This window comes from Culicoides brevitarsis, chromosome 2 (assembly GCF_036172545.1).
Source record: "Culicoides brevitarsis isolate CSIRO-B50_1 chromosome 2, AGI_CSIRO_Cbre_v1, whole genome shotgun sequence".
NCBI classification, from domain to species: Eukaryota; Metazoa; Arthropoda; class Insecta; order Diptera; family Ceratopogonidae; genus Culicoides; species Culicoides brevitarsis.
Genome location: NC_087086.1, coordinates 7,012,725 through 7,034,504, shown reverse-complemented (window position 1 = coordinate 7,034,504; position 21,780 = coordinate 7,012,725). Strand labels below are relative to the sequence as shown.

The 21,780-nt window shown below is 26.2% G+C and overlaps 2 protein-coding genes across 2 annotated transcripts; one reads left to right on the top strand and one right to left on the bottom strand.

Moving 5' to 3' along the window:
- Positions 1 to 2,620: 2,620 nt before the first annotated feature.
- LOC134831654 (tetraspanin-7-like) lies at positions 2,621 to 4,014 on the bottom strand. Its single transcript, XM_063845447.1, has 4 exons — positions 3,755 to 4,014; positions 3,486 to 3,674; positions 3,249 to 3,419; positions 2,621 to 3,185 (listed from the first exon to the last, which is right to left on the bottom strand). Exons 1-4 carry the CDS (start codon positions 3,830 to 3,832, stop codon positions 2,904 to 2,906), a joined length of 720 nt encoding a protein of 239 aa, XP_063701517.1. The 5' UTR covers positions 3,833 to 4,014; the 3' UTR covers positions 2,621 to 2,903.
- Positions 4,015 to 5,966: 1,952 nt separating this feature from the next.
- LOC134831455 (cyclin-dependent kinase 5 activator 2) lies at positions 5,967 to 20,707 on the top strand. The gene is made up of 5 exons (XM_063845185.1): positions 5,967 to 6,898; positions 7,175 to 7,503; positions 15,053 to 15,190; positions 19,046 to 19,251; positions 20,000 to 20,707. Exons 1-5 carry the CDS (start codon positions 6,328 to 6,330, stop codon positions 20,334 to 20,336), a joined length of 1,581 nt encoding a protein of 526 aa, XP_063701255.1. The 5' UTR covers positions 5,967 to 6,327; the 3' UTR covers positions 20,337 to 20,707.
- Positions 20,708 to 21,780: the final 1,073 nt, after the last annotated feature.

Sequence of the window (21,780 nt, the reverse complement as noted above, 5' to 3'; positions counted from 1 at the left end):
TTTTTCAACTTTTGTAGATCACGGTTCTCCGTCTCAAAATGAAGGTTTTGATGTTAGAAACAACTTTTGTTTTGGACTTTTTCTAAATTTTGCGTTTTCGATGTACAGGAGCCATTTAAAGATGTTAGCAAAAAAAATGAAAAAAAATTTAAGTCAAAATCCTCTTCTCACATATCGATTTTTCAAAATTTTTTCAACTTTTGTAGATCACGGTTCTCCGTCTCAAAATGAAGGTTTTGATGTTAGAAACAACTTTTGTTTTGGACTTTTTCTAAATTTTGCGTTTTCGATGTACAGGAGCCATTTAAAGATGTTAGCAAAAAAAATTTAAGTCAAAATCCTCTTATTATGAGGGCTCACATATCGATTTTTCAAAATTTTTTCAACTTTTGTAGATCACGGTTCTCCGTCTCAAAATGAAGGTTTTGATGTTAGAAACAACTTTTGTTTTGGACTTTTTCTAAATTTTGCGTTTTCGATGTACAGGAGCCATTTAAAGATGTTAGCAAAAAAAATTGACTTAAGTCAAAATCCTCTTATTATGAGGGCTCACATATCGATTTTTCAAAATTTTTTCAACTTTTGTAGATCACGGTTCTCCGTCTCAAAATGAAGGTTTTGATGTTAGAAACAACTTTTGTTTTGGACTTTTTCTAAATTTTGCGTTTTCGATGTACAGGAGCCATTTAAAGATGTTAGCAAAAAAAAAAAAATTTAAGTCAAAATCCTCTTATTATGAGGGCTCACATATCGATTTTTCAAAATTTTTTCAACTTTTGTAGATCACGGTTCTCCGTCTCAAAATGAAGGTTTTGATGTTAGAAACAACTTTTGTTTTGGACTTTTTCTAAATTTTGCGTTTTCGATGTACAGGAGCCATTTAAAGATGTTAGCAAAAAAAAAAAAAAAATTTAAGTCAAAATCCTCTTATTATGAGGGCTCACATATCGATTTTTCAAAATTTTTTCAACTTTTGTAGATCACGGTTCTCCGTCTCAAAATGAAGGTTTTGATGTTAGAAACAACTTTTGTTTTGGACTTTTTCTAAATTTTGCGTTTTCGATGTACAGGAGCCATTTAAAGATGTTAGCAAAAAAAATTTAAGTCAAAATCCTCTTATTATGAGGGCTCACATATCGATTTTTCAAAATTTTTTCAACTTTTGTAGATCACGGTTCTCCGTCTCAAAATGAAGGTTTTGATGTTAGAAACAACTTTTGTTTTGGACTTTTTCTAAATTTTGCGTTTTCGATGTACAGGAGCCATTTAAAGATGTTAGCAAAAAAAATTTAAGTCAAAATCCTCTTATTATGAGGGCTCACATATCGATTTTTCAAAATTTTTTCAACTTTTGTAGATCACGGTTCTCCGTCTCAAAATGAAGGTTTTGATGTTAGAAACAACTTTTGTTTTGGACTTTTTCTAAATTTTGCGTTTTCGATGTACAGGAGCCATTTAAATATGTTAGCAAAAAAAATTTAAGTCAAAATCCTCTTATTATGAGGGCTCACATATCGATTTTTCAAAATTTTTTCAACTTTTGTAGATCACGGTTCTCCGTCTCAAAATGAAGGTTTTGATGTTAGAAACAACTTTTGTTTTGGACTTTTTCTAAATTTTGCGTTTTCGATGTACAGGAGCCATTTAAAGATGTTAGCAAAAAAAATTTAAGTCAAAATCCTCTTATTATGAGGGCTCACATATCGATTTTTCAAAATTTTTTCAACTTTTGTAGATCACGGTTCTCCGTCTCAAAATGAAGGTTTTGATGTTAGAAACAACTTTTGTTTTGGACTTTTTCTAAATTTTGCGTTTTCGATGTACAGGAGCCATTTAAAGATGTTAGCAAAAAAAATGAAAAAAAATTTAAGTCAAAATCCTCTTATTATGAGGGCTCACATATCGATTTTTCAAAATTTTTTCAACTTTTGTAGATCACGGTTCTCCGTCTCAAAATGAAGGTTTTGATGTTAGAAACAACTTTTGTTTTGGACTTTTTCTAAATTTTGCGTTTTCGATGTACAGGAGCCATTTAAAGATGTTAGCAAAAAAAAAATTTAAGTCAAAATCCTCTTATTATGAGGGCTCACATATCGATTTTTCAAAATTTTTTCAACTTTTGTAGATCACGGTTCTCCGTCTCAAATTGAAGGTTTTGATGTTAGAAACAACTTTTGTTTTGGACTTTTTCTAAATTTTGCGTTTTCGATGTACAGGAGCCATTTAAAGATGTTAGCAAAAAAAATTTAAGTCAAAATCCTCTTATTATGAGGGCTCTTATACCGATTTTTGAAAATTGAAAAAATAAAATTTTTAATATTTTAGTCAAAAAAAAATTCACATCGAAATGTCAATAAAATAAATAAAAAAAAATTTAGTGAAAAAATTTTTATAAAAATAAGTTAAAAAATTATCCTAATAAATTGAAATCAATAATTTAATTTTTATTATTTTTTTGCCTTGTTTCTATTTGTAAGTAAAATAATTCAAGAATTTTTATTTAAAAAAAAAATATTTTTTTTAAATTTTTCCACAGATACTTTATTTATTTATATTTTGATCAACTTGAATAGATTTTCTTGATAAATATCATTTTTTTTTTTTTTTTTGATAACGTTGACAAAAATATTTTTTTTTAATGTGCGTAAAAGCTTTTTCATTAACTTTTCCTTTTTTTCTTTAAAATTCTCTCTCTTGTGTGCTGTAAAAATTTTGTCTACGTATTTTTAAGTCTTTTAATTTTTTTTTCTTTTTTGATAAACATTTTATAAAATGTAACTTTAAATAGAGTCTTTAAGATAAAATCTCAAGGGTTCTTAAAAACTTTTGAAATGGGATAAAATCTCTTTTAAACACATTTATAGTTAATTTTAAGAAGAAAAAAGAAATTCAAAGTTTTTAATTTACGCCATTGGCTCATATCTGGTCTTATTAATGTTGGCAGCCAAGCTACATGCCAAAATCGTCCCGAACAAAGGGAAAATTATGATTCCCAAAGCGATTCCTCCGATAACGGACATGTTTGTGTTCAAAAAAGCCATGACTTTGTCATAACATCCCGACGGGTAAACTTGAGTCTCATCCTGAACATCACAATTTGGCATAATACAGCATGAACGTGGAATTGGATCCGGTTTGGGTTTTTCGCTCCAATCATTGGGACCTTTAACGCCACAGCAATGGAACTAAAAAAAAAAGTAAAAAAATATTTAAAATTTAAAAAAAAATTAAAAATTTAATTTTTTTACTGTTTTTTGCATGACATCAATGTCGTAAGAGTGAACTTTATTGGGTCCATATTCCTCCATCGATCGATTCAGCGACTGATCGAAATCAGCAGCTAAGCGATCTTTGTAAGCGTAAACCGAAACTGCCATTACCAACTCCAAAATTAGGATAATTGCCAAGAATCCTCCGTACTAAAAATACAAAAAAAAAATTCAACGTAAAACATTAAAAACTCATCAAAAAATCATCAAAATTACCAAATACAACAACGACGATTGCCCTTTGACGGTGCAGCAACACGCAAAAGTCCCAACCAACAAAATCAAAACGCCAATACTGACAAGCACGTAAGTGAAATTCTCCGAAAAATCCTTACTCAATTCCAGATATTTCTTCAATTCGACTTGCATCCAAATTCCAGCGCAAAAAATCGCCAAACCCGAAGCCTAAAATGATAAAAATTTATTTAAAAAACGCATGCGTTACATTAAAAACAAAAAAAATCAAATAAATTATAAAAACTCACCCAAAAAGCCAAATTAAAGATCATCAGGAAGGATTTCATGCAGGCTTTAGCGTAAACTGTCTCGAAAAATTTTCCCATGGCTGGAATTTTTTGGTCTCTTCGTGATAAAAAGGACTTTTTGATTTTGTCTCAAACAATAGTTTGAATGATATTTTTAATTTTTGACGGTTTGGTCGTTGGTTACTTGAGTATTTTTTGATTAAAAATAATTTTTTAATGATTATTTGATTATAAAATGATATTTTTTCAAAAGAGTCGAGTTGCAATAGTTACAAGTCGTGATGAAATGTCAAGTGTTACGATAAAAATAAATAAAGGCGAGCTTTGAAAGTTGGATTTTGCGCTTTATGGTATCAGTAAGGATTGGATTTGAAAAACTTAAAAGGGATGAGACTGTTGTGAGAAGTTAAAATTTTTAAAAATTATTTATTTTTAATATTATTTTTAATTTTTTATTATTTTTTAAAGAAATTAAATTATTTATTATTTTTTTATTAATTTTTTTATAATTTTTAATTTTAATTTAATTTTAAAAATTAATTTATTTTTAGTTTTTAAGATATGTAATTTTAAAATAAAAAAAATTTGAAAATTAAAATTTTTTCTTCCATAAAGAAAAATTAAAAAATATAATTTATCAAAAATAGTTAAAAATAAATATAAAAAAATACAATATGAACAATATAAAAAAAAATGTAAATAAAAAAATTAATAATTAAATTTATTCAATAAATGTTTTATTTCAAATAAGGATTCAACAAAAAATTAAAATATTTTAAAAATTTGAAAATAAAATTATTTGAAATTATTAAAAAAAATTACATCAATGATGTTCAAAAAATAATTAATTAAAAAAAATAAAATAAATTAATTTTTTTAAAAATTAAATTTATTATTTAATCAAAAAAATATTTTTTTATTAAATTTATTAAAACAAATATTTTGATATAAAAAATTGAAATAAAATATACTAAAAAAATTTTTTATTAATAAAATTAATTTCTATAAAAGTTCAAAATTTTTTTTATTTAAATTTTTGAAAATTTTTTAATATTTTTTTTATATTCATAATTAAATTTTAAAAATTAATATTTTTTATTTTAACCTTTTAACTGAAATATACTAAAAATTATTCGTTAGATTAAAATGTTTAAAATAATAAGAAAAAAATTCCTTAAATTGAACTTACTTTAAAAAATCATTCAAGAATTTTCCAAAATTTTTCAAATATACAACGGATTATCCAAAAATTATTCCTTATCACATGAAAACAGGTAAAACCCAACTTTAGATTTAAATATCCTTCGTTTTGTCTCTCAATTAATATTAATTAGGTCCAATCTTGAATAAATCAATGCAATAAACATTTCATGCGAACTCAATTGTCGTCAGTATTCAAATAACGACCAACTAAAACCACATAAGAACATTCCTTATCATCAAATTTGCACTCATTTGAGCAAACTCATGTTAATTCTGAGCAAATATTTGCCTAATTTACATATATTTGGATTCGAATTAAAATATTTAAGCAAAATATTTAAAAAAATTCAACAATAAATTTAATTTAATAAAAAAAATCATAAAAATAACGACAAATTGATTCAAAAATATAAAAAAAAATAAATAAAAATCCCCCTCGTCAAGTGCTCGTCTTTCATATACAAAACATCTTCATTTATTTATATCACGAACCTCCTTCATGTATTTCGCATTAACTTGGCTGCCTGTATTTCCAAACACAAATTTTCCCTACTTGACGAAAGAATCATCTGTGTGCCATATTTCCATCGAAAACATACCAACACAGACGACTGACGACGACTTTCACCCCCCTCGCAAACGTACACTCACCCTTTGCTATAATCTGTGCAACGAACCGTTCGTATGTGAAAAAATTTCGTGTTTGCTAAAATTGTCCCTTTGTTGAATTCTCCTTTGTACGGGCGCAAAGTTGGAGTTTGCGCGATTCCATCGATCGATTTTCCTTCGATGAAGGAAATTTTTCGTCAAGTTTCGCCTCTCTTTCTGTCTTTAACCGAGTTTTCAGTGATACAGAACGAGACAAAAGCATTTTCGCTTGAAAAAAAAATTCTCTGCTCAAATATGCACAGGACTTTGGTATTCATTTCCATTTTCACTTTACATACAGCAGGAACGCGCACTGTTTGTAGGTGAAAAATTTTCCTTCATTTTTTGTGTGTGAAGAAAAATTTGTGAAAAAATCGAAAAAACTCAAAAATATCACAGAAAAACTTTTGATTTTCGGAACTTTTTAGCAAAAAATCGAGTGAAAAGTGACTGTTACGAAGAAAAATCCACTTTTGGATCGCTTTTCTTATGTTTTTCGGCTAACAAATTGTGCAAAAAAAAAACTAAAAATTTTTTGCGTAACTTTCTAAAGTGTACAAAGGAAATGAAAAATTTCAGTTTGTAAAAAATTTAAAAAAAAAAGTGAATTTAAATAAAAAATCGATTTTTTGTGTGAAAAATCGATTAAAAAAAACGAAAAAAAAAATTTTGTGAAGAATTTTTAAGAAAAGTCAGCCAAAATTTATCACTTAACATACAAAATGGGCACGGTACTAAGTTTTAGTCCCCGGGAACGTCGACCCATATACTCGACGCAGCACAGCAGCTTCGGCGCTGGCAGCACAGGCACCCTCAGTAACTCGAATTCGGCGGATTTCCAGCTGAACAATTACTCGTACGAGCAGCTGAACAATGTGAAAAATCGGGAAAACACGAAACCGCCTAACCTGCAATCGGTGCCTAATCACAACAATCATCACAACAACTACCAGACGAACAACAATAACGCGAACAACAACAACCTGACGAGCATCACGAACCATCATCATCATCACAACTTGCACGGCAACAGTTTGGCGCTGCTGGGCGCCCAAACGCACATGAACAACACGAATCGCGAGAACAACATGAACAACAATCAGCAGGAACGGCAGGCAGATACGGCGCGCATCCTCTCGGAGAAAAATGCGCTCGAAAAGAATCTGAAGAAACACTCGTTGTTCATCAATGCGCTCTCGTGGAAGCGACTTGCGGCGTCGCACAACAAAAAGAAGCAACTGACGGCGGACAACAACAAAAACAAGGCTGCCAACTTGCCAACGGCGACATTTCGTAAGTTGTCCCCCAATGAAATTCTCCTGAAAACCTCCTATATCACTTCCTCTAGCCATAGTAGCCCCATTGTGGTGTATGACGACGTCAATGTCGTGCCATGCTACACAGATGAAGATGAGACGGACGATGCGCTCGCGAGCGTCACGCACAAAAATACCAAAAAAATGCAAAAATTATTCTCATCTTCGTCGACGGCAAAAAACACTACTACTAGCACGATGCCGATTCTATTACCTCTATTCACACAAAATAATTCCCATTCTTCATATATAGAAAATGTGCATCCGTCGTTGGCCATGGACAAGAACAAAAATGCCCATCAGCAGCAAAATCAGCAGCAGCAGCAGCAGCAAAATCAACAACAACAACAATCAGACTGCAATGGAGTCGGAGTCGTTGGGCAAGGGCAGACTGTTTATTTTACGCCAAATGGACCAAAATCCTTGCTGCCTTTAGATCTGATGCGCGCCAATAACACGGCGCCGCTTCAACAAACTGACAAACTTGCCACGAAAATTCCGCTTCATTTGCCGCTCGCGTTACAGCAACAACAGCAGCAGCAGCATCAACACGGTCATGGACCTCGGAAAACTGTCATTCAGGTGAGTATTTTCGAAAGAAATTATTACTTTGTTTTCCATTTGACTGAATTAGGCTGAAAAAAAAGTTAAAAATGTTTTCGATTTAATTTAATTTAATTTTTTTTATAAGAAATTTATTTTAACATTAAATTAATTTAAAAAATTTATTTAAAAAATTAAATGAAAATTCATTTAATTAATTTACATTTTTTTTAATTTAAAAATATTTATTTAAAAAAAAGTTTTTTTTTATTTTTTTTTAATTTAAAAGTATTTTTTTAAATTCAACACTAATTTTATAAAAACTCAAAAATCAACCTACTTTTTCATTTTTGTGAAAAAAAATTTTTTTTTCAATATTCTCAAATATTAAATAAAAATTCAATTAATTTTAATTAATTTATTTGAATTATTTAAATTTTAAAAAAAACAATTAAAAATTAAAAAAAAAATTAAAAAAATTAATAATAAATTTTTAAAAGAATCTGTTCAAAAGACAATATTTTCTTACCTTTTTATTCAAAAATTATCAATTTTATTCATCCTTCTTTAGATTCGAAATTGATTTACAAAAAATCTAAAAAAAAAATAAAAATTATTCTACAAAAAATTTGCAAAAAAAAATAACAAAAATTATTCTATAAAAAACATCATTAAATTTGGGTCCTTCTGAATAAGAAAAACCTTTTGGATAATTTTAATAAAAAAAAATTATAAATTTTAAAAATCTTTTAAATTTAAAAATTGAAAATTTTATAATTTTTAAAAACATCATTTTAATTTATTTAATTTATTAATTATTTTTTTTTTATTTTATTTATTTAATTTTTTTTTTATTTTATTTATTTAGTTTTTTTTATTTACTTTTTTTTTGTTAAAAAATAATAAAAAATAATTATTATTTTAATTTTATCACTTTAAATAATTTCCTGAAAATCGAAAATATTTTTTTTATTTTTGTTTCAGCCTATTAAATGACAAATTCTCACTTCATTACTTAACGCACACGAAACTGACTGAAGACTGATCGAAAACTAATAAAATTACTTCGCTCCTCATCTCCTCATTATATCTAATGACGAAGCACCCTATCGGAGATTTTTTTGCGGTACATTTGACCATATTTATGGCATCATTAGTTTTTGCTCGTTTTCGTCTTTCGTCGTTGTCCTTCAATGCGATTTTTCGTATGATCTGCATTCCCATAGGGTTGAAATCAAATCAAATAAATTTATGTTCGATAATAACGAAGAGCACAGCAAAAAAAACGTAATAATAAGAGGATGTGAAATGTAAGTGCGAAAAATGTGAGAGAAATTCATTTGAAAAGGATTTTTTGTCATTTGTGGAGGATTTTGTTTGAATGACGACGACTATTGTGTCGATATTTCCTTCCTCTTTTTGCATGACGGCGACGGCGATTTGTGGGTGTGAGTGTGAGGAAGAGCGTTTGTGTGTTAAAATAATAATAATAAAGTTACAGTTGAGTTAATTTTGCACATAAAATAAGATGGTCAAGGATATGGAATTGCTCAAAAGGAAAAATTGTGAGGTTTTAAGTGTGAATTTTAGCTTGAAATGGAAGCAAAATAAATTTTTTGGTATGACAAAGAAAATGAAAAGGTCGTCACAGATCACTTAATTTGGGAAAAGTTTTATTGAGGATGTTTAGAACAGTAATTCAGACCTAAATTTACCGGTTTAGTGACATATATTTTTTTCCTAACATTTGTTTTATTACAAAATTTATGCTTTAAAATTCATTTAAAAAACTTAATTTCAAGAGCTAAAAATTCATTTCAAGAGCTAAAAATTCATTTCAAGAGCTAAAAATTCATTTCAAGAGCTAAAAATTCATTTCAAGAGCTAAAAATTCATTTCAAGAGCTAAAAATTCATTTCAAGAGCTAAAAAATTTATTTCAAGAGCTAAAAATTCATTTCAAGAGCTAAAAATTCATTTCAAGAGCTAAAAATTCATTTCAAGAGCTAAAAATTTATTTCAAGAGCTAAAAAATTTATTTCAAGAGCTGAAAAATTATTTCAAGAGCTAAAAAATTTATTTCAAGAGCTAAAAATTTATTTCAAGAGCTAAAAAATTTATTTCAAGAGCTAAAAATTCATTTCAAGAGCTGAAAATTCATTTCAAGAGCTAAAAATTCATTTCAAGAGCTAAAAATTAATTTCAAGAGCTAAAAATTTATTTCAAGAGCTAAAAATTGATTTCAAAAGCTAAAAATTAATTTCAAGAGCTAAAAAATAATTTCAAGAGCTGAGAGTTCATTATAAAAGCTGAAAACAAATAAATCTCATTTTCCATTTCCTTTCTAGCCAAAAAAAAATCTTTTAATGTCACAAATTTCACTTGATTTCCTTCGCAGTCGACTCCCAATCGATCGTTGCACAATTTCCGGAGAAAATCGATTCCAATCAAAAATTAATGGAAGAAAATTTCTCAAAAAAAAAAAAAAAATTCGCCCGGACCCAATTCCAATCTATCAACCATCTTGACACATCTTCTCGTTATTTTTTATTGTTTTTTTTTCTCTGCTGTTTTCGCCTTTATTTGTCGATGAAAACTTTATTGAAGGTCACCCGTAATGGCAAACAGACAAACATGTACGAAGCACATCCTTTCCGTGTTCGTGCCTTGTATCTCCTCGCGTATTGTGTTATTTTCTATTATTTTTATCCGAGCGTTATTATTAGACAAAAAAAAATAGGAGGCAACTACGACGATGACAATGTGTGTGAAAGGAGAATGTGTGACACGTGTGAGACTTTTTTCCACTAAATTCTCTAAAAATAGACGAAGCACTTAATTGTTCATCTCCATTAAAATTCCTCTTTGGATGCGCAAAACCTGAAACTATCACAAAGTAACCGTCAAAAAATTTATTCAATTAAGCCCAAGGCACGCCATAATTGCAATTAGTGCCCATTTAATTCAATTACCGTGCGCCCGTCATGAGAAGAATATTTTTTTAAAAAATGTAATTATTAATAAAGTCAACATCCTTCTACCGACCGACATTCATATTTATGCTCCGCTCATCTGGAATGCCTGTCGACGATGAAAATTTTAAACAACAACACACACACAGAAAAAAATTGAAATAAAATATTTTTCAAGAATAAGGACGACCGACAAACACGTACAAAAGGTGCGCAAGCGTGTTCGCGCCACAAACGTCATTTTTTCTGGCTGTAACTGAAATAGAGAGAAAAAAATGGATAAAACTTTGGAAAACATTTAAAATGCAAATTTATTATCACTACAACGTACTAAAAATATCGGCTCGCACCCCAGTTTACCGTAAAAGAAAAAAAAATATATGTTGCTCGTTTTTCGTCGTCGTAGAGACAAAATGTAACGGAATTCATCAATTATGCATGTCTGTATAAATATTTTGAGGACCGATCTGAATGCACAAAGATAATTTACGCTCGCAAAGGGTGAATGTTACTTACTTAAGTAATGGCCAAGTCGAAAAAAATGCGAGGGAAAACGGGATTGATTGAATGTTGCAGAGGAATTTTTTCGTCTTTAGGAGATGTTGATGAGTCATGATGGCTGGGATTAAAGAAAAAGTTCGCATAAAATTGCGAAAAAAAAAGTTTGTAATTGAGTTAAATTTATTTAACTTTTTTTTTTTTAGAAAAAGAGCTTGTTTACGAACTTTGTCTGTGAAACCTTAAATTATTATTTTTTTTCTAATTTTATTTTTTTTTTTTGATGAGTGTTGAGATGGAAAAGTCAGATAAATGATTATTATAACAAAATGTTATTCCATATCTAATTAGTTTTTTGTAATAAAAGAAAATTTAGTTAAGAAAAATAAATAAAAAAAATAAAAAAAAAAAATATTTAATTTTAATTATTTAAAACTTTTAATTAATATTTCAAATATTTTATTTAAATTATAATAAATTATTTAATAAATATATTTAAATATTTTAATTTTTAATATTTAAAAAAATATTTTTAAATTATTAGTTTAAAGAAAATAATTAAATTTTTTTCTAAAAAGTAAAATGTATTTTTTTTTTAATTAACATTGAAAGAAAATAATAATTTTTTTTTGTAAAAAATAATTTTTTTTAATATTAATAAAAAATATAAAAATACTTTTACTTTAAATTTTTTTATTCCAATATTTATTTTAAAATTTTTAACAAAAAATTCTAACAAAAAAAAAATATCGAGAAACAAAATAAAAATAACTATAAATAATTCATATAATTTAATTTTCTTATTTCATATTATTGTCATTTTTTTTTGCATAACATTGTTTTTATATAAATATTATTTTTATTTCAATTTTTTTAAACCTATTTTATTAATTATTTATTTTTTTATAATTATTCTATTTTTTTTATTTTAAAAAATTATAAAAAAAAATTAAATAATGCGAAAAAATTGTGGAAAATACAAAATTTACAAACCATAGAAAAATGTCCTTTTCTCGAAAAATTTTTCAAATTCAACTGAAAACTATTTTTAGAATTCCCACAAATAATGTTGCCCAATAACTTAATAAAATTTGTCTATGGAAAGGTTGACAATTCCCTCGAGAAATAATAGAATTGGATTGTAATCATAAAAAGTGCAACATTCTTATTCAATAAATTTTCTGTTAAAATAACTTTATTCAATATTGCTCGTTCTCTTAAATATTTGCCAAAAACTTTCATCTTCAAAAAAAATAAAATAAAAAAATCTTTCTGAACATTTCACTTCACCTGATTTCCAATTTTTATGATCCTAAAATCTCCATTAACGTATTAAAAATCACCCGAAAAAATTTTTTTTGAAGATAAAATATGATTTTGCATAAATTTGATGGAACATTCCATTTTTCGATACATAAAAAAAAATTATTGAGTAAGTCATTATTCATCAATCGAAAAAAAAAATCAAAATGTTGCAAAATCATCATCAGTTGTAATAATGATCGAAATATCCGCATTATTTTTTTTTTTTATTTTTTTTTTTTCGAGAAAAATATTTCCTATTGCAACACTTTTTCGCACAAACGAAGCAAAAATACAACAAAATAAGGCAAACCGCACATAAACGTTTTCCGCTAAAGCATTTCTCGTATTTCAAGTGCCTCTAAAGCCGATTTAATGCGCTGATGACGAATCTCCTTTTTCAGTTTTCTTTCGTTTTGCGTCATCGCCTCTTCTTTGCGGCATGCATGAGAAATTTTCCTCAGTTATTTTTTTTTCGAGAAAAAAAATATTTTAAATAGAAAATCGACTTTTCTTTGATGTTCAATGAATACTTTATCTTCGAACTAATCCGATGAAAATATTTGTTTTTCTTGCCACAAAATTGTCGTGTGCAAGAAGTTACGGGAGAGAGAGATGAAAACGAAAGAACTTCAAATAAATGGAGAGATAATCTCATAATTCAGAGCGAAACACACAAATAGATATGAGAATTAATGTTGTTTGAACATGCAAAGAGGGATCCGGGACACAGCAGGATCGAAGTTTTTGGTACCTGAAACGAACGAACGAGATATAAAATTAATGAAAATAGAAGGAAAATTGGAAATGTTTGTTGCTGAAGTGCAGAGATAAATTTAGCTAAGCAAAAAAAAAGTAATTAAACAACAATTTGTTGTCTGACAGAACAATCTTGTCTTGAATATTAAATAAGGGCAAATGAAATTGATCACGGGAAAGGATTTTTTGGGCTTTAAAGAGAGCCTTGAGCGCTTTTTCTTGAGAAAATTGATGAAAAATATTGAAAATTTAACGATATTATGAGATAAAATATTTAAGCAACAATTTGAAAAAAAAAATTTTTTTTTCATAAATAAGTATCCTTTCTATAAAAAAAATATGAAAACTAAAAAAAAAATATTTTTAATAAATTTTTTTTATACGAATTTAAATTAAAAATCTACTGAATAAGAAAATTCTACTTTTTACTGAATTTTAATAAAAAAAAGGAATTATTTTTTTGAATTAAATTAAATTAATTTTTTATTTATTTTTTATCACTTTTATTAAAAATTTTGAAATAAAATAAAAATAATAAAAAAAAATTTAGAAAATTTAATTAAAGAAAAACTAAAAAGTTTTTAATTTCAATAAAATAATTTTTTTTTACTAATTTTAATTTAAAAAAAAAAAAAAAATTATAATTTTTTTAATTAATTAAATTACAGGCTTTTATTGAATTTTTTATCAATTTTTTTTTAAATTTTTGAAATAAAATAAAAATAATAAAAAAATAATAAAAGTGTTAAATAAAAAGTTTGTAAAATAAATTAAAAATACGGCATCAAATTAATTAAAATTTTTCATTTTAAAATGCACATAATTTTTTTGGATAATTTTTAATTTATAATGGGCTTTTATTTAGGCTTTTCAAAAAAATCATAATTTATTTTAATATAATTAATATAAAAAAAACTTTTATTTAAAAAAAAATTTAATTGAATTTTAAAAGCTAAATTTTCCTGCCATTAAAAGAAAAAATAATTTTAATTTTTTAAATATTTTTTTTTTATTTTTTAAAAAATTATTTAAATTTTTCAATTGTCTTAAAATTATTTAAAAATTTATGAAATTTTCTCAAATTAATTTTTTTAGAAATTTTAAATTTTTGAAAAAAAAATAAAAATTAATTCCCAAATATAAAAAAAAATATTTTTTTAGAATCAATTCTGATCTCTTAAACCCTCTAAGAGCCTTTTAATGTCAAATTAATTCAAATTTAATCAATTTCCATTAACGATCATCTCCTAATTCGCCAATCAATACCTGACATGATTTTTTCTCCCCCCGAGTAAAACCAAGAAATTATTTCTGAATTTGTTGTAACAAAACTCAATTGCCATTATTACAACAACACTAACGCTGACACGAAGTACATCTACCCATAAAAACCGAGAGCGAGACAGAAAATGTCCATAAAATAATCAAACTCCATAGCTCGCTATTACTGTAATTTATTTGCGCCTGTTGCCAAAAATTTCATTGCATGCCAACGGAATACGGAATTAATTTTTGCCGAACTCTGTACATCGGGTCAACCGACACTTTTGTGCAAAATTATTTTTTCGTACGAGGAAAAAATGACCGGAAACTCACGTTCCAAAAACATGGAGCATTTAGTGTAATTATTTCGTGAATTGAATGCGAGAAACGTGTTTTGTTCCACATATCGAGAAAATAATTGCAGTTGATTTGATTAATTGGATTGGAACTTTCTTCACTATAAGCTTCGATTTTTTTTTTTTTGCACAAAAGTCATCGCCTTGAACATGTGTTTTTTGTCATGCGATTTTTTTTTTTCGTGTTCTTGAGAAAAAAATTTTTTTGTCACGCAGAATCTGACATGCAAATCAAAAAAAAAGGAATTGATATTGAATTTTAATTATGAGAGACACCTCGAACGGCATGTCAAGGAGACAGTGAACTTAAATTAGATTTACATGTTTGACGATATTTGACATTTACCCGACAAACGAACCTCATTTCATGAATATTCATTTCAATCAATAACGCGATGTCACTCAAACTAATAATTTTCTTTTTTTTTCTTTTAACCAGGCGTCAACATCTGAACTCCTCAAATGCTTGGGCATGTTTTTGCACGATCGTTGCAAGAAACTCCGTGATTTTCAGGCAGGCGACGCTGTTATGTGGCTCCGTGCTGTTGACCGAAGTCTTCTTTTGCAAGGATGGCAGGTAAATATTTTTTGCAAAAATCTTTTGTTTTTATTTGTTTTGTGTCTTTTTTGGACAAACAAGGCGGTGTCATCGAGAAGTGATACAATAACAAGCAAATATTTGTGACACTTTTTTTTTTGTTTATTTAAGGCTTTTGTAAATAGTGCCAAATAACGCCAAAAAAGCTCGTTTAAATCACATAAATCAAGCGACAGAGTGATAAATAACTGCCAAGCACACTGAAAATAATGAGAAAATAACAGACGACGAAAAAGGACACAACAATGTAGTCTATAAATCCCCATACAAACATCTAAATTAGCGACGTTTGTGCTTCAAGTTATGGATTTTTATTGTTGTTGTTGTTGTTTTGTTTTGCTTTTGTGCAAAAATTGATTTTTCTGGTGTGAGAAACCTTTTTTTAATGACATTTTTTGTGCTGCTTTTGTCACTTTCCTTTGCAAACAACGTGACGACCCTAATTTACTTTGCTTGGCGTTTGGTTTTTGAATCAGTTTTTTAAATTATTTGTGAGACAAAGAAATTCGGAGAATTTTTTTTGTGGTTTTTTCTGGAAGGCTTTGAAGAAAAATTTATTTCTTTCATTTTTATGGGTTTTTTGACACTTCTTGAGAATTATTAATAATAATTTTTTTCTTGAATTTATTTTAAGTAATTAAAAAATTAAATAAGACAAAAAGAAATATTTATCGCACAGAAAAATATTACGGCAGTTGATTGAACGAAGCGCCAACTATCATCTAAAGAACGAACTTTTGATCAATTGATCGGTTTGAGATCTAAAGTTCGTTCTTTTTATGATAGATGGCTCTGAGTTAAAATTTAAATTTAATTTTTTTTATAATTTTTAACAAAAAAAAAAACGAAATAAAAAATATATTTAAAAGTAAAAGAAAGAAAAAAAACTTCAAACCCAAAAGTTTGCTCATCACAAGATGGCGCTTCTCGGAAAAATTTTTTTTCAGATTTTTTTTATAAAAAAATATTAAAAAATTAACAAATCAAAATGAAATAAATATAAAACTTTGTTCAGCCTAAAAGAATTTAAAAAAAGTTAAGCCTAAAAGACCTTAAGTTTGTTCATCACATGAAAGATGGCGCTTTTTAATTTATAATTTGAAAAAAAAATGGTAAAAAGGTTTCGAAAAATAATTTTTTAGATAAAACATTAAATTTAAACAAAATAAAATGAAAAAATCAGCTTTGAAAGAAAAAAACTTCAGCCCCAAAAGATCTTTTGTTTTTTCCTCAAAGATGGCGCTTTATAAAATTATGATTTGAGAAAAACTTCTCGGAAAAACGGATTTTTTGTGTAAAATAAAAATTTTTGAACATGAATCTAAAACAATTATTTCGTGATGAAATTAATTTAAAATAAAATTTTGAATACAAAAAAGATCTAAAGTTCATTCTTTACATGGCAGAGGGCACTTCATTCATTTAAAATTTCAAAAAATTTCCCGCGTAAATTTTTTTTTGATAGGTAAATCTTGAGTTTTTCGAATAAAATATTTAAAAAATAATAAATTTTTAAATCTTGACTCTTTTGACTTTTAAAGTCTCATAAAAATAATCTCCTTAAAACATAAATTCAGTAATTTTCACATTCAAATAATATTCTGACCATTTTTTCTGTTAATGTCTATCGAAATGACTTCTTTGTGCCTCAAAATTTATGTCCAACCACTTCATCCCTTTTAGCAAAAATAATAAAAAAGGAAAACTGGATCTCTATAAATATTCGTAGCCATTAATTTATCATCATTCACTGTCTTCGTGTGTCAGTTTTATGTACACCCAAGGTACCAATTTTCTCCGTTTTTTGTTCCTTCCGTCTTCCGCTTACACACAAAAGTCCTCTGAATATCATTTTTCTTTTATTTTACTTTTTTTTCTATTTTTGTTTGTTACTCGAACTTTGGCTCACTGAACAGCAGTCACGGAATTCGTATCTAAATGAAAGAAAAGTGCAAATGGCAAAACGAAAAAAAAATTTTTTTTTTTTATTCATAAACGAAAACAATTGCGAGGAACATAACAACAACCACTTAGGAAAGCATGACGACTGCTTTATGTTTCAAACGTGCTTTAAACCGGTACTAATCACGAAAGTATATAAAGAAAATGTTTGTTACGTCGTCGCCGGCTTACTTCCAGATTGACTTATGACGTCGCCGAAACCTTGTTTTTTTTTATTAATAGTTTGCCTTTGCACGAAACCCCCCTCTTAGTAAGTCAGCGAGGCATTGATGGAACATTCCTTTGAACTTTTCTTTTCTTACGTCATCGTCGGCGGCACTTTTCCATAAAATAAATCTTTTATTTACTCTTTTCTAATTACCGCAGACTTTGTGAGTCATTTCATTCACGTTTTTCCTCATATTTTTCATTGAATGACGACGATGATAAGCCATTTTTTTATTATTTATGCCGATCCTGTCATAATATTCAATTTGTTAGAAAAAAAATTTCACGATAAAAAAAAATGTAAGACAGCCAATAATAAAAACATAGTTAGGTGATGCATTATAATAATTGTAAATAATAAATTTTGTAGAGGTGTCAGACAACAATTTTTTTCTGTTTTGTGGTGAAAAAAGAAATAAAAATCGATAAAATGTAGAGCGGAATAAAAATATCAATCAAGCAGAGTCGCACAGTGAATGACCTTTTCATTCAAAAAAATTTTCTGATGATCGATTGATCGGAGTAACGATTGACAGGTCGAAAGATATGGAGCTAGGTCAGTTTATTGCAATATTTAAATTGATGTTATCAAGGGTAATGGGCAATTAAAAATAGATTAGAAGTTCATAAAAGTTTGAAAAAGTTGAAATATTGCATTTTAAATTATCCGCAGCGCCATCTACTTTATGATGAATGAACTTATATGATCTTGACAACAATGCAAAAATTATTTGTATAATTAAAATATTTTAAAAAATTTGTAAAAAAAAAAATTATAAAAAATTTTAGATCAATGAAATTTATTTTTTGTATAATAGAGGGCGCTAAATTTACTTTAAAAATTTTTTAATCTAAATTTTTATTTTTTTTTTTTTCAATTTTTAAAATGAATAAATTTACCAAAGTCAAAAAAAATTAATAAAGTCAAAAAATTGTAAAAAAAAATTATTTAAATTAAATTAAAAATTTAAAAAATTAAATTAAAATTTTAAAAAATTAAATTAATTTAATTAAAAGTTAATTAAATTTATTATTAAATTAATTAAATTAAATTAATTAATTAAATTAATTTTTAATAAAATTTTCTGTCGAAAAAAAATACGACTTTCAAATCAAAGTTCATAAAACATAAAATTTTATGAACAAAAAATTGTAAAATTTTTCAATAAGAGAATAATTTTCACAAAAAGCCCATCACTGGTCATCAAATAAAGCTATCAAAAGAGCTGTCCTCTTGTTAAACACCAACATTGATTGCCAAATAAATATTTTTTATAGCCCAGCTTTTTATTATTATAGCTCGTCACTGTCTAAAATAGTACGAAAATAGACCTGAATGATGGGCTAGAACAAGCAAAAAAACACACAAAAAAGAACGAAACGAATACAAAGCAGCAGTAAAATGAATAAAATATTGATTATCTTTTGAATGAAAATGTTTTATTTTATTTTTCTGCTATAAATAACGAGCGCTACATCAGCAGTGTCATTGAAAAGTCAGAAAATGTCATAATTGTATCACTTCTTCGCTGCTACTACAACAAAAAAAAAGAAGCAATTTAGCTCTCACCTTTTGTCGAAATTGAATTTCGAGACAATAAAAATTTTCTTTTTCTTCGTTTTTTTTTTGCTAATGTATCTCCGTTTCTTTTGTTCTCGTTGCAGGATGTTGCCTTCATCAATCCAGCGAATGTCGTGTTTGTCTACATGTTGGTGCGTGAGATTGTCGACGGCGAAGAGACAAAAGAGTCTGAATTGCAAGCGGCTGTATTGACTTGCCTGTATTTGTCGTATTCGTACATGGGCAACGAAATTAGTTATCCGCTGAAGCCATTTTTGGTCGAAGATTCGAAGGATAAGTTTTGGGATAGGTGAGTTCAAATTATTTATTTTTTTTTAAACTTAAAAAAATAAATTAAAATAATAGAGATTTAATTATTTTTTAAAATTTTCTCAAAAATAATTGAATTTCAAATTATAAAAAATTAATTAATTAAATAAAAAAATAAAATAAAAATTATTCAAATTAAAATAGAAAAAATAATAATTTTTAATTAATTTAATTATAAAAAAATAATTTAAATTATAATTAATATTTTTTTTTGCATGAGGATTTTTTTTAAATTTTTAAAATTATAAAATAAATATAGAAAATAAAAAAATTCATAAAAATAATTTTAAAACATTTAATAAAGTATTTTATAATTATTTAAATTAATATTATAAAAAAGTAAATTCAAACTATAAATAAAAATTTATTTTAATTTACAAAATTATTTTTAATTTAAAAAAATAATTCAAATTATAAAAAATAAATAAAAATTATGTGAAAAAAATTTAAAAAATATTTTTATAAAAAAATTAAATTAAATTAATAAAAAAAAATAATTAAAGGTAGTTAAAATTAATTAAAAAATTTAAAAAAAAATAAATTAATTTAAATTATAAAAAATAAATAAAAATTATTTGGAAAAAAATAAATTTTAAATTATGACAAAAAAATATTTGTTATAAATACAAAAAAAAAATTAAATTAAATTAATAAAAAAATATTAATTAAAAATATTAAATATTAATAAAAAATAAAAATTAAATTAAAATTATAATTTTTCTTTTCAGGTGTCTTCTAATTGTTAATCGATTAAGCTCAAACATGCTTCGCATCAACGCGGAGCCGGGATTTTTCACGGAAATTTTTACCGAATTGAAGGGCTGTGGCACGCCAATGTCGACAGCAACCACGCCAAACAACAACAATTCGTCGTCTGCCGTGGCATCGTCATCCGTGACACACAACACAACAACCACTACCACGACAACGGCATACCATTACATCAGTAACAGCGCTAGCAACAACAGCATTAACAATAACAATAATAACAACAACAATTTGAACAACAACAACAACAATAATACCATCAGTTTAATCAATTGCAGTGCAAACGGCACGGCTTGACGCAGAAACCAGCGAGAAGTGGTTGTACGACTTAGTTCCGCCGGTACGCATCAACAGCAAAAGTATCAGCACCAAACAACTTTGCAGGAATTGACGAGTGTCGTTTAACTTCCGGCATTTTCTTCGCCATCATTTTCATCCTCTTCTTTCGTTTTTCGGTGTGTTTGGATGCTTGAACGACCGTAAGGCACTGAAATTATATTTTTATAAATTTAAAAAAAAATAAATCAAAGCGAAAATGTTGCGTGGGCGTCAAAATATCCGCACAACAGGAAACAATCACTCCAATTTCCTTTGAACTTTTCCATCAATTAACTTTTAATTAAACAATTTTTTAGTCAAATTTTATCTGAAAAATCATAAAAAAAAAATAAAAAATACAAAAAAAATATTAATTAGTTCCTTACTTCAAGTCCAATAAAAAAAAATAAAATTTGCGTCCATTATTTGAAAAAAAAAATATAAATTTTATTGTTTTTAATCTCCATTTAAAATATAAAAATTTTATTTTAATAAAGGAGAAAAAATTAACAATCACTCAAAAAAGAATAAAAAAGCAATTCTAAATCGCTTCTTGATAAAAAAAAAATTAAATACAAACAAAATGAGTGAAAATATTTGTTCAATGTATGCATTTTATGTGATTTAAATTTAATGTTTTAAAAAAATTCTAACAGAATTCATAAAATAATTATTATTTAAATACATATTGTGAAGTTGTTATAAAAATCTTCTAAAGACAGAAAATAAGTATTTTATCAAATTTTTGGTTGTTAAAAAGGACATGAAATTAATTAATATAATTATTATTAAATGGAAATTAATTAAGAGGAAGGTTGTTAAAGGAGTAAAATATTTTTTAAAAAATTTTCAACTTTAATTATTTAATAAAAAAAAATATTTAAAAATCATGAAATTCCTTAAATTAAAGAATTTTATGCAAAAATTTTAATTTAATTTTTTTTTTATTTAAAAAATTAATTAAATTAAATTTAATTAAAAATTTAAAAAAAAATAATTAAATTTAAATATTAATAAATTTAAAAATATATTTAATTAATTTTTTAATTAATTTATTTAATTTAATTTAATTTAGTTTAATTTTAAAATTAATTTAATTAATTAAAATATTAAAAAAAATATTTTACCTCCAAAAATCGTCCTTCAAAAAATTTTTCCACAAAAAAATTTAAATAAACTCAAAAATCTAATTTAAAAAAATATTTTCAAAAAATCATCTTAATTATGGTAAAATAATACAAAAAAAAAACTTGTTACCAAGTATTATTGTACAAAAAATTACCAAAATTAAGGCGTTAAACCAAAAAAAAAGCCAATTAATTCCTTTTCTTCATCTATTAATTACTTCTAAAAATCCTATCTTTATCTCTAAAACATGTCCAAACAAACAAAAAAAAAGAACTGCCACGAAATTATTTTTCTT